Source organism: Grampus griseus (assembly GCF_964374135.1).
Source record: "Grampus griseus genome assembly, chromosome: 10".
In the NCBI taxonomy this organism is placed as follows: domain Eukaryota; kingdom Metazoa; phylum Chordata; class Mammalia; order Artiodactyla; family Delphinidae; genus Grampus; species Grampus griseus.
This window is the reverse complement of record NC_139004.1, coordinates 43,297,125-43,310,143: the sequence shown is the minus strand read 5'-3', so window position 1 is coordinate 43,310,143 and position 13,019 is coordinate 43,297,125. Positions and strand designations below refer to the sequence as shown.

At 41.4% G+C, this 13,019-nt stretch overlaps 1 protein-coding gene across 6 annotated transcripts in view; it reads left to right on the top strand.

Moving 5' to 3' along the window:
* Positions 1-2,088: 2,088 nt before the first annotated feature.
* DST (dystonin) overlaps positions 2,089-13,019 on the top strand; it is a gene marked incomplete at its 5' end in the record, with an annotated part of 395,725 nt that continues 384,794 nt past the window's right edge. For 5 of the 6 annotated variants that reach the window (XM_082663420.1, XM_082663421.1, XM_082663422.1 and 2 more), the window contains one exon: positions 2,089-2,251. In XM_082663420.1, coding sequence (XP_082519546.1) covers positions 2,161-2,251 — 91 coding nt within the window. The remainder of the gene's footprint in view (positions 2,252-13,019) is intronic. The other variant, XM_082663426.1, reaches the window with a different exon arrangement.

Genomic DNA, 13,019 nt, shown 5'->3' with positions numbered 1-13,019 from the left:
TTTCCAGAAGGTGTCCCATATGATATCTGCTTGTTACTTCATGAACTAATGTATACATAAATACATGCCAAGTTGCAAGAAAACTCTAGTGATCCTAAAGGCTTAGTGGATCAAACTCAGATCAGTGGTCAGGACAGAAAAGAGAAGTGTGGTCTTGCTCTGTTTGGAGTAACAAAAATAGGCCAATTACTGATGAGAAGTAAAGCTTTCCAATTCTAATTCAAGTAAGTTTTATCAAGAGTATACAGTTTTCCAAGAGTACTCATTCCCATCTAACAATTCATGGAAAATGATCCAGATTCACATCATTGAAAAAGAAAAAAGAATCATCAAGGACAAAAAGTCAGTACTTATGAAAGAAGAAATAGGAAGGGGAGATGTGGGCAGAGGTGAAGTTGTCATAAATCAGAGAGTCAACAATGAGATGGTTCATCTAATAATCATAACAACAACAACAGCTAACACTTATAAAGTTATCATAAAGTTGAGCTATCACAACTTTATGATATGATGATATATGATGAACTTTATTTTATTTTTTATTTTTATTTTTTTTTTGCGGTACGCGGGCCTCTCACGGTTGTGGCCTCTCCCGCTGCGGAGCACAGGCTCTGGACGCGCAGGCCCAGTGGCCATGGCTCACGGGCCTAGCCGCTCTGCGGCATGTGGGATCTTCCCGGACCGGGGCACTAACCCGTGTCCACTGCATCGGCAGGCGGACTCTCAATCACTGTGCCACCAGGGAAGCCCATGATGAACTTTATGATATGATTATCCTGATGAAGACAGGATAAGTAACTTGGCCACGTCACATAGTCAGGAGCCAGGATTCCTTCCAAGGCCGGCTGACTTCTGTCAGTCCTCTTAAACACACCTGTTTACATGTCTGGGTACCAACCGGTTTCTCCAGTGGACTCTTAAACTCACCACTTTAGTATATGATACATGCCAAAGCGAAGGGAATTGGACCCATTTTACTCACATTCAGTGGAGACCAGTGCTATGTGGGGTGAATAATGGTAGGGAGAAGGAGGGAGGTGGCAACGTGAGACGGGTGCTGTGTATCGACTCGGGCTGTGGCCGCGGCAGATGCGCGGGCCGGCTCTGGGGGGCGGAAGGGAGGGACCGCCGGCTGGTCCCCGGGCCGCGGGGCGGCGGGCGCGCAGGCGCAGGCGTCTCCAGGCTGTCAGGACCCCCGCCCGCCCCCAGATGCGCCTGGGGCGGGGACCCCCGGCTCTCCCCACCGCGCTGTCCCAGCGACCTGGTCCTTCTGTGACAGCGGCCGGATCGAAGAGTATTTCCCACTCTTCTCCCGGGAGCCCCGCGGGGGCTGCGCGCGCGGGTGGCGCGATCCGCGGCTTTGTTTCCCAGGCACCTGTTGTGGGTCCCAAATAGAAACCTCGCCCTTGGGACCCGGGCCGGCCAGCCAGCGTCCAGGGTGGGCGGGCTTGGCCGCGCGGTGGACCGGTGGGCGGGCCGGAGAGGGGCCCGGGCGCCGCGGCGCTGCCTGCGGGAGGGGCCGGGCGGCGCGGGCCGGAGCCGAGCCAGCCGGGGCGCTGACCGCCGCCTCGCCCCCTCCTTTCCGCCCTCCCGCCTCTCTCCCCCGCTGTGCCCTCCCTTCCTCTCCCCGGGGCGCGGGCGAGTGTCTGCGGCGCGGCGGCCAGGAAATGCCGCAGATGCGCCGCGCAGCATCCCGGGCGGAGGCAGCGCGCGCGTCCTCCCGGCTCCGAGCAGGCGCCCAGCGCAGAGCCAGGGTGGCGGCCGCCTCGGCCTCCGAGGGTCCCGGCTCCCGCAGCCCTCCGCCTGTCCCCGCCGGGTCCCGGGCTCCTCAGCGCGGCGTGGCGCTGCAGGTCGCCGCCCCCGGGCTCGCCGAGATTGGCCGCTGCTGAAACCTGAGAGGACTGTGGCTCCTGCGGGCCGGGCGGCCCCGCACCCGCGGCCCGCCAGGGGACCTGGGCGTCTCCCCGGCCGGCTCTGGCTCTGCTCCCCCGGGTCTGCGTCCCCGGCTCTGCGCCCCCAGCTCTGCGCCCCGGCGCTCTCCCCCAGCCTGCTCTCCTTCCGCGTTTCCATTACCAAGGCTGCATCTTGCTGACTGCGATCCTGTCCGGGGTTCGAGCGGGAGAGGGGAATTGGCCAGTCGTCGCTTAGGTAAACTTGGGCATGGCGGGGTACCTATCCCCAGCCGCTTACCTGTACGTGGAGGAGCAGGAGTACCTCCAGGCCTACGAGGATGTCCTGGAGAGATACAAAGGTATGTGGTTCCCCGCGCCCGGGCCGCGGGGCTTGGCAGGGACCAGAGGGGTGACCGTCGCCTTTGCTTAACCCGAGCCACCACTGCTTGGGCACAAGTAAACAGGTGTCTGGACCAGGTGTCTTGGGAATGGACCAGGTCTTTTTGGGATGGAATTCCGTACCCCAGCGCAGGGAGGGTGATGGGGTGGGCGACGGCCCGTAGACGCCCTAGGACGAGCAGTACAGTGCGGGGGAGGGGTTTGGTTTCCAAGAAGCACGTTGCGTTTTCTCTCCCCTGCAAAAGCTTTTAAGCACTACGCATCATCATAATTCTTCCTGGGAGGGTGGAGACCGATTAATTCTCCATAGGATTACTAAGGCATTGCTGCTCTTGCTTGGTATGGCGTATTGGTTAACCCTATCAAAAAGGTCCTTGGCTTCTTAAATAAATGGACTGTTTCACCACTGAGAGCATCACCAAATCATTTTTCTTAAAATGATTTTATATGAAAAAAGTTTATGGTTTGTGACTATATATCTATTCTTACATATGATAAAGATTACTTGATAGTGTGATGCATGAAAGACTTTCGTCAGTGAGTCTGTGGTAAATTTAAACGTAAAGGAGTATATTTTGAGATATTTTTCTGCCTATCCTTTATGTTGGGGAAATTCTACGATAAATAGTATTGATATTTTAGTATCATGTTTATTTTGACTTTATAGTTAAATGTGACGTTAGATAAAGAGCATCTTCTCATCTTAAAGGGTATTTTTGTCTCTGGAAATTATTTTTCAGTGTGTCCAGACGGTCTCCTAACTGTGGCTTCTAAGCGCTCCACACCCAGGGGTAGCTCCCAGAGCCTTAATATATTCATGGTGAATAGTGGCCTATTTCATCGGTTGCATTCAAGTGGTTTTGCATCTTTTGAATATTTGCTGTCGTCTTAAGAAACTCAATTTCTGTAAATTGAATGGGGATTGTATGGTTAAAAATGCATGTATCACTAGTTTTCTATCTGTAAAAAATAGAAATATAGAATCGCGAACTGAATAATTAAATTCCAAATCCCCCCAGAGCTCAAAATCTACCCATGAATATATTTCATCTCCTTCTAGAACATGTTTTATTATTGACATTCCTTTAATCCATGTAGAATTCTGTAAACAGCACAATCAGAATTCCTTTGTGCCAAGACTCTATTGTGTATGACACTGCCACTGAGCAAGTGCAATGATATTTTAGGCTAAAGCACATTTGTAGCATCTGTGTGTGTGTTCATGTGCAATACACTCATGTTTACATCTGTCCTCCCATTTAAAAATAAGGTTCTTAATAAGTTGTTCCAGAACCTTAAAAATGAGAAATATTGCAATATACTAATAAACCCCATGGAAGATGTACACCTATGCTCTTTAAGGTCAGAAAGAAAAATGTCTGAAAGTTTGAAAGTATGTACCTTTTTTACTTTTGAAAAAAATGATAGCTGTATGAATTTTTGTCCCATCAAGTTTTACCTCTGACACGTGGGTGATTGCAGGTGACTCGGAAAACAGACATAACTGAGGTGATTTGACTTGCCTTGAGGAAGTGGATGTTATTTAAAAGATGGTTTTTATTTGCGTTTGGAACTAAAGGGAAATTGAAGACCTGGAGGCCATTGCAGTCGTCACTACACTTCATTTTAATTATAACCTAATGATCAGTATTGCACTTACATGTACACTTTTTCAAACATATAGTCCCGAATTTCACCGAAAAAGTGAAGGTCGTTTCCTTCGTTTTCTTTGTGGTTTTAAAATGCTTAGGTCATCAATTTGTCCCCGACTTTATAGATGTTCTGTGTTTCATCTGGTTTTGGAAAGGAGAGTAAGAGTATTGGCCAGTGTATTACGTGGAAAGCTAGAGACCTGGAAAACTCATTGTTTCCGGATGTGTTTTGAAGCCGGTTATGATTTCCCATCAGTATCCAATTCGATGACTTCATTACAGAGCTTATTATCCCGATGACTTGCTGTGGGGGCTGATCTAATCAGAAAAGAATTGTAGGCTTTGAATAGGGAGTGTCAGTTCACTCAACTCTCAAAGTACAGTTGTTGCATTTTCTAAAATCATGCATTGTTCAAAACATTTTCCATTCCCATTTGAACGTAAGAGCTTATTTTGATTTTCATTTCTGCCCGAGTTCCTTGGTTCCAGGATGACTTTGCATTTGGCTGGAGTGTTATCAGGTTGCCAAGTGATCATATGCCCCAGCTGTTGAATGTGTAAGTGGTGGGGTCAGCTGTAACAAATTCAGAATCTGTGACAGAAACGTAGAATTACAATAACCTATAATGTTAGCAGTTATGACTGTTAGGTTTAGAAGTTGAGAGTTTAGGCTTCAGATGGCTTTGGAAGGACTTCAGACCTATCCTTCTGGAGCAAAACAAGAATAGTGGCAAGTGAGCGAGCCCTAATTATTTATGGTGTGGTCTATTCTTGGGTCTTACTTTGGTCCTTTACTTCTGAGTGAAAATAGGCAACTGTTTGCTGAATTAGAATAACACAGAAAGAGCTATTTGCTGCAGAGAAGGATGCAGTGTCCTGATTCATATTCCAATCCCTTTGCTTATAAAATATATTCATCGCCAGGATATTCAGGGCATCTGATTAAAAAAAAATCTCATTACTTCAGCAGATTACCACAGTCAGGGTGAATAAAGGCATTTACTTTCGAATAAAACATATTTCTTTGTTATTGTTTATGCTAGAAATTGCCCATGTCAGTGGCTTTCTTTAATATCTATAGTGAATTATGCAGTTTATTTACCATGTAAATAGAAAACATTTTTAGTAGGTTAGCACAAAAGATGCAGAACATCCCTCTTGTTTTTCCTGTCAGTATAAGGAAACTAACCTACATACTATTATTATAATTATTATATATTATTATATTATCAATATTAACTAGATGTCACTCTAATCTATGAAATTCTGCTGTTTGAGTCTATCATTGGAAGATTTTCTTTCCTCAACACATTGTTACTTTTTAAAATTGATACTTAGTGTGAAAATGAGATCATTAATGTGAACCCAATAAATTTTATTCTATACATTTTAGACTTAACGGACAAGGAAGGTAAATTATTTTGGTCCAAGAAAATGGATATTTTTCCATTGACCTGGAAATTAATCAGTTATCCCCAGACAGCTATAAAAAGGGTTTCATTATTATTCTCTATGAAAGCTGAGTGGCAGATTTCTTACTTATCTATATCTGTATCTATCTATCTATCTGTCTATCTATATATCACTAAAAAACCCTCTTCGATTAAGAAAAAGGCAAAATGTTCTGTTTCTCATGAAAATGTTGAGGAATTGCTAAAGCAATTGCTAAAGTCCCTTCTCTCATTAGAGCCGTGTGATTCTGCTTATGCCCATGGTGACAAAATGAACTGAGAACTACTCACAGCCAGTAGTTTTCATTTTCACTTCAGTTTTACGTCCTTAGGTAGATATGTGAATGGTCAAAATCCTGTCTTTTACTGTGTAAATTAACTCTGGTGCCGGTTGAATTGAAGCTGGAGTGTAAAGGTTTCTTTACTTTGCTTCCTTCATAAGTGTGACCGCAGTGGTTTTCAGCTGGCTTTAGGATTCTGCAAAATCTTGATTTCAGATTTCATCTCCTCCTGGGGCTTCATAGTCAGTTGTGTAATAAGTGACCTTTAACAGGGCTATATCATAATAGTGTTGCATTGTAGCTAGTTATGACAGTATTAGTCTGAGCTTTTTTCTTTTAAAAAATGAAATAGGCTTAACTGGTAATGACTGTTAGTTAAGATTGTGTTTGGCTGTTTGTAGCAGAAACAGATGATAGTGTTTTCTTTTTCTCAGGGACTGAGAGGCCTCAGGTAGGACTGGGAGGGCTGTAGCGCACCTCTATTTGCCAGTAGGACCCAGACTCCTATGTTTCTTCTTGGCCACTTGTAGTACATCATGTGGTTGTTCTCTCATTACAAGATGGCTGCTGCTCTTCCAGCATTTGTGTCTCAATTCCAGATGGAAAGAAGGGGAAGTACAAGGACAAAGGACAAAAGATCCAGACAAATTGATTCAGCCTCCTTTTAAAGATCTTTTTTAGAAGCCCACTTAACAGTTTTTACTTGTATTTCACTGGTCAGAACTGTTATAGGGGCCACTGCTGTCTGCAAGGCAGACTAGGAAAATAGACATTTTAGCTGGCCCCACTTAGTGCCCTGAACAAAAGTGAAATTCTGTTGGTAAAGAATAAGGAGAGAATGGATATCGTGTTTGCAACCTGCAATGTCTGTCCTGAAATTGGAAACCTAAACTCTGGACGCATTAACAACCATAACACAATGTTATGCGATTTTGCTCTAGTTGGAGAGAATTTGAGAGCTCCCTTGACATCTCTGAGGATTTTCCAGATGACACAGTTGAGTGTTTTATGATATTGCAACATGGATTTGAAAAGTAATTTCCACTAAATAATTAGGATTTAAATCGGCCAAAGATCTTGTTCATTGCCTTACACTATAAGGAACACATATCAGTTCAGGAATGGTAATGGGTTATTAGCTACTGTTAGTGAATTTAACTTTGAACCCAAAACATCACACTCATGCTCCTTTAGTTTTTTTTTTGTTGTTGTTGTTGCTGTTCTGGTTTAGCCTTATATGGTTATCTCAACATTTATTTAGTCAGGGACTTTAAAAAAAGCTTTATGCTTTTAAAAACTTTTTATTTGAACAATTTGGAGATGCTTGTTTTTCTCGTGTAATGACGGTTTCAGGTACTAAATGATATGTAAGGAAAGGTGGTGAGAGCAATTTGTCTTAATGTTAATCTGCAGCCAGGCAGAGAAGTGTTCGTGTTTCTGCCTCTGGGTCCCGTGTGCCCAGCAGCCTGGCTTTGTGGTGAGCTGGGGGGTTTGACCAAAGCATCTCGAGACTGAGATCCTAAGAACATCAGAAGCTACAGAGGTAACACAGAGATGGAATTTCTAGGCTGTCATGTGTTCCTTTCCATTTTAGCTCCACAACGGAGTATACAAATGTATAAAACACACTGAGGCTGTCTTTTCTCCACTGTGTATTCTTGCCTCCTTTATCAAAGATAAGGTGACCATATGTGTGTGGGTTTATCTCTGGGCTTTCTATCCTGTTCTATCTTTCTGTTTTTGGGCCAGTACCATACTGTCTTGATTACTGTAGCTTTGTAGTATAGTCTGAAGTCAGGGAGCCTGATTCCTCCAGCTCCATTTTTCTTTCTCAAGATTGCTTTGGCTCTTCGGGGTCTTTTGTGTTTCCATACAAATTGTGAAATTTTTTATTCTAGTTCTGTGAAAAATGCCATTGGTTGTTTGATAGGGATTGCATTGAATCTGTAGATTGCTTTGGGTAGTAGAGTCATTTTCACAATGTTGATTCTTCCAGTCCAAGAATATGGTATATCTCTCCATCTATTTGCATCATCTTTAATTTCTTTCATCAGTGTCTTATAATTATCTGCATACAGGTCTTCTGTCTCCTGAGGTAGGTTTATTCCTAGATATTTTATTCTTTTTGTTGCAGTGGTAAATGGGAGTGTTTTCTTAATTTCACTTTCAGATTTTTCATCATTAATGTATAGGAATGCAAAAGATTTCTGTGCATTAATTTTGTATCCTGCTACTTTACCAAATTCATTGATTAGCTCTAGTAGTTTTCTGGTAGCATCTTTAGGATTCTCTATGTAGAGTATCATGTCATCTGCAAACAGTGACAGTTTCACTTCTTCTTTGCCAGTTTGGATTCCTTTTATTTCTTTTTCTGCTCTGATTGCTGTGGCTATAACTTCCAAAACTATGTTGAATAAGAGTGGTGAGAGTGGGCAACCTTGTCTTGTTCCTGATCTTAGTGGAAATGGTTTCAGGTTTTCACTATTGAGGACGATGTTAGCTGTGGATTTGTCATACATGGCCTTTATTATGTTGAGGAAAGTTCCCTCTATGCCTACTTTCTGCAGGGTTTTTATAATAAATGGGTGTTGAATTTTGTCAAAAGCTTTCTCTGCATCTATTGAGATGATCATATGGTTTTTCTCCTTCAGTTTGTTAATATGGTGTATCACGTTGATTGATTTCAGTATATTGAAGAATCGTTGCATTCCTGGGATAACCCCACTTGATCATGGTGTATGATGCTTTTAATGTGTTGTTGGATTCTGTTTGCTAGTATTTTGTTGAGGATTTTTGCATCTATGTTCATCAACTGACAAAAGATTAATCTCCAAGATTTACAAGCAGCTCAATAACAAAAAAACAAACAACCCAATCCAAACATGGGCAGAAGACCTAAATAGACATTTCTCCAGAGAAGATATACAGATTGCCAACAAACACATGAAAGAATGTTCAACATCATTAATCATTAGAGAAATGCAAATCAAAACTACAATGAGATATCATCTCACACCAGTCAGAATGGCCATCAACAAAAAATCTACAAACAATAAATGCTGGAGAGGGTGTGGAGAAAAGGGAACACTCTTGCACTGCTGGTGGGAATGTGAATTGGTTCAGCCACTATGGAGAACAGTATGGAGGTTCCTTAAAAAACTACAGATAGAACTACCATATGACCTAGCAATCCCACTACTGGGCCTATACCCTGAGAAAACCATAATTCAAAAAGAGTCATGTACCAAAATGTTCATTGCAGCTCTATTTACAATAGCCAGGAGATGGAAACAATCTAAGTGTCCATCATCGGATGAATGGATAAAGAAGATGTGGCAGGGCTTCCCTGGTGGTGCAGTGGTTGAGAGTCCGCCTGCCGATGCAGGGGACACGGGTTTGTGACCCGGTTCGGGAAGATCCCACATTCTGCGGAGGGGCTAGGCCTGTGAGCCATGGCCACTGAGCCTGCGCTTCCGGAGCCTGTGCTCCGCAGCTGGAGAGGCCACAACAGTGAGAGGCCCACATACCGAAAAAAAAAAAGAAAAAAAAAGAAGAAGATGTGGCACATGTATACAATGGAATATTACTCAGCCATAAAAAGAAACGAAATTGAGTTATTTGTAGTGAGGTGGATGGACCTAGAGTCTGTCATACAGAGTGAAGTAAGTCAGGAAGAGAAAAACAAATATGGTAGGCTAACGCATATATATGGAATCTAAGGGAAAAAAAAGTCATGAGGAACCTAGGGGTAAGACGAGAATAAAGACACAGACCTACTAGAGAATGGACTTGAGGATATGGGGAGGGGGAAGGGTAAGCTGTGACAAAGTGAAAGAGTGGCATGGACATATATACACTACCAAACGTAAAATAGGTAGCTAGTGGGAAGCAGCCGCATAGCACAAGGAGATCAGCTTGGTGGTTTGTGACCACCTAGAGGGGTGGGATAGGGAGGGTGGGAGGGAGGGAGACGCAAGAGGGAAGAGATATGGGAACTTCTGTATATGTATAACTGATTCACTTTGTTATAAAGCAGAGACTAACACACCATTGTAAAGCAGTTATACTCCAATAAAGATGTTAAAAAAAAAAACAAAGAACGCACTGAGATTATTTGCCTCTATAAGCCTGGTGTTTGAGTGAGAAGATTTGTGTTTTGCAATGTTTAGTATTTCATATTAATTTAAAAGAAACTCAGGTGCTTCTGTTACACGGGGCCCCTCTCTTTACAGTGGCTTTTGAAGAAAGTCTCCTGTGTTCATTTTTCAGCTCTTACTAATTTAGAGCACATATCTGCCTTCTACCAAAGAGGAATTTCAGGCACCTATCTGCTGAAGTATATCATTATTTTATAAGCAATCAAATAAGGCTTTTATATATATTTTTGGTTTATCTCTTTTTTTATTGGAGTATGGTTGATTTACAATATTGTGTTAGTTTCAGGTGTACACCAAAGTGATTCAGTTTTATAAATATATAAAACTCCGTATATATACCTCCATTCTTTTTCAGGTTCTTTTCCCTTACAGGTTATTACAAACTATTGAGTGTAGTTCCCTGTGCTATATAGTAGGTCCTTATTGTTTATCTGTTTTATATATAGTAGTGTGTATGTGTTAATCCCAAACTTCTTATTTATCCCTTCCCACTCCCCCATTTCCCCTTTGGTAACCATAAGTTTGTTTTCTATGTCTGTGAATGTGTTTCTGTTTTGTAAATAAGTTCATTTGTATCATTTTTTTTTTAGATTCCACATATAAGACATAGAATGTGGTATTTGTCTTACTCTTTCTGACTTACTTCACTTAGTATGATAATTTCTAGGTCCATCCTTGTTGCTGCAAATGGCATTATTTCACTTTTTTATGGCTGAGTAATATTCCATTGTATAGTCTATCCCTTTAATGCAATTTTATTTGCTATAGTTTTCCACCCTACTTTCTTCTCTCTCAGAAGAGGGAGCAAATAGTTCTGCTGGGGTTGGTTGCTGGGGAAAGCTTTGTCCTTTGAGTCAAATGGGATTTTACCCTGAGAGAGGCTGAAGGCAGCAGGGCGGGAATTCTCAGGAGGAGGGGCTGGCAGGGCTATTCCATTTCATTAGCAGAACCCATTTGGAACGTTTGGCTGAAGTGCACAGTAAGCTTTAGTAGGTTTTAGGGATGGGATTGGATGGAGGTTATGGGAAGATGGATACGGGTGAATATGGAGGGTTATGTTGGACCAGACTGAAAAGAGCCTGGGATGCCACAGCCAGCACCGAGTTTGGGGTTTCTTCTCTAGGCAGGGAGGGGAACTCTAATGATCCTTGGCAGGATGTTACCAATGAGATCAGTTTTAGGGAGATGACTCTGGTAACGGTGTGGATGGTTGAATGGGAAGGGAGACTTAGGAAGCAGGGAGACAGGGCGGGAGGCCACCGTAAAATTGGGGTGGTTTGAATGGAAGGCTGGATCGAGAGAAACTTATTTCAGAAGCCAACAGCATGGCTGATGGTTGGTTCTGTGTGTGGGGACAGCATGGTGTGCAATGACTTCGTTGTTGAAGTTGTAGTCGAAGATACTTGGAGTGTGTTCTTATTCATTTGTAAAAAATCATTTGTAGTATGTGTTCATTAGAAAATATGGTTTTGAGTTTTAAAAATTCATTTAAAGCTGCTATTAAATAGACATTAACTTAAGCTATAGATAGATGAATCCAGTAAATTCAGTAAATGCATAAATATTTCTCAGAAAAAAAGAAAATATGGTTTTGAAACAGCAGTTTTTTCTTTTTCTTCTTTTTCCTCTTTTTTTAAATTGAGGTGTAGTTGACATAACATTAGAAACAAATTCTTAATATTAATCATTGCTAGACCTTCCGTTTTAGAGAAATGGAGTCAGTGCTGTTTGCTTGACCTTGGAAATACAGCCATAGAGTGACCTAGAAAACTGGAATGTTCTATTTAATGTAGGTTCCTGAAGAAATATCTTACCAGTCTTCTTGTTGGCAATCCTCTCAGCATGATTTATAGTATCCTAGAGCAGTGAATCCGTTTTCTAAAAGCAAATAAAATGATTGGTTTCAGAACCTTTTTAAAAGTATTAATGATTAAAAATCAATCTTTTAATATATTTCAACAACTTTTTTCGTTTGGTTTTATTTCAGAATGTCTTAATTTATTTGTTGTTTTTTTCTACATAAACTCCAGCAAATTTTTAGAGTCAGTTTTATTTGGTCTATAAGAAGGTCAATGGTTCTATGATCATTTACTATAAGGTCTAAGCCATTCTTGAATTTATGTGTTAAGTGTTTAATTTTTAACTTAAAATAGTCAAAATACTAGCTACCACTTATATTCCTACCTACTTATATGACAGGCACAGTGCAGGGTCTTGCAAATGAGTTATCTATTATTTATAAATCTTGTAACTCTTTATCTTGACTACAACTACCACTGTTTTGCCAATATGGACATTGAGGCTTAGAGAAGTTAATTTTCTTGAAATCATATAGCTAAAAGCGGTAGCAGTGACATTTGAACATCAAGTGTATATTCGATATAAACTAGTATTTTGAGTTTTGCTACATTGACCAGGAAATGTTGCAGAAATAGTGTTTATAAGCATATTTTTTATTAGAATTATGATTTTGATTAATACTAAAACTTTCTGAGGTGTGTTAAATGGATACAAGAAATAAAAATTAATAGTTTAAAAATCTATAGAGATTTAGTTCAATTCAAATATTAAATAGACTTTGGAGCTTGAAGTGTTATATCTTAGCTGGACTGTAAATTCTAATGAGTAGATATCCATGAAAAGAAAAGAAAATTTTAATATGAGCTTTTCCAGTGTGTATTTAGGTTGAGGAGATTTTTAAAATAATTAAATTTTGTAAATGTCACTGATGAATGTGGCTGCTTTGATACATGCCTGAGATGTTTCCTGGAAAGAATCGTCAAAGGGAGTTGACAAAGTCCCGATTTTTCTCTAGTGGGTGAAAATATTTCCCAGTGAATCCTGGTATTAAAGACATTATACAAAGATATCATTGTCCCAGTGAATTAAAGACATGCCCCTATATTCAGTGTTACAGTTCTCTCTGCTGGCTTTGCCAGTGTGACAATTTGTATTCTTGATGTCGGGCATGAAATGATACTACTTGGTGGCTTACTTCCTGCAGTGAGAGGCACATCTCCTTCACTCTCTACCTCACTGGGTTAATAAAGGTGGGATAAAATAGGGCATATGAAGTCTTTTGAGCAGTAGAGATTACATAGTCAGTCAGTGAATGAGGAAGACCTAAGAACGCAAGTTCTCTGTCTGCTCCTAGGGCAGTAGCCTTAAAAAAATAGACTTTTTAGAG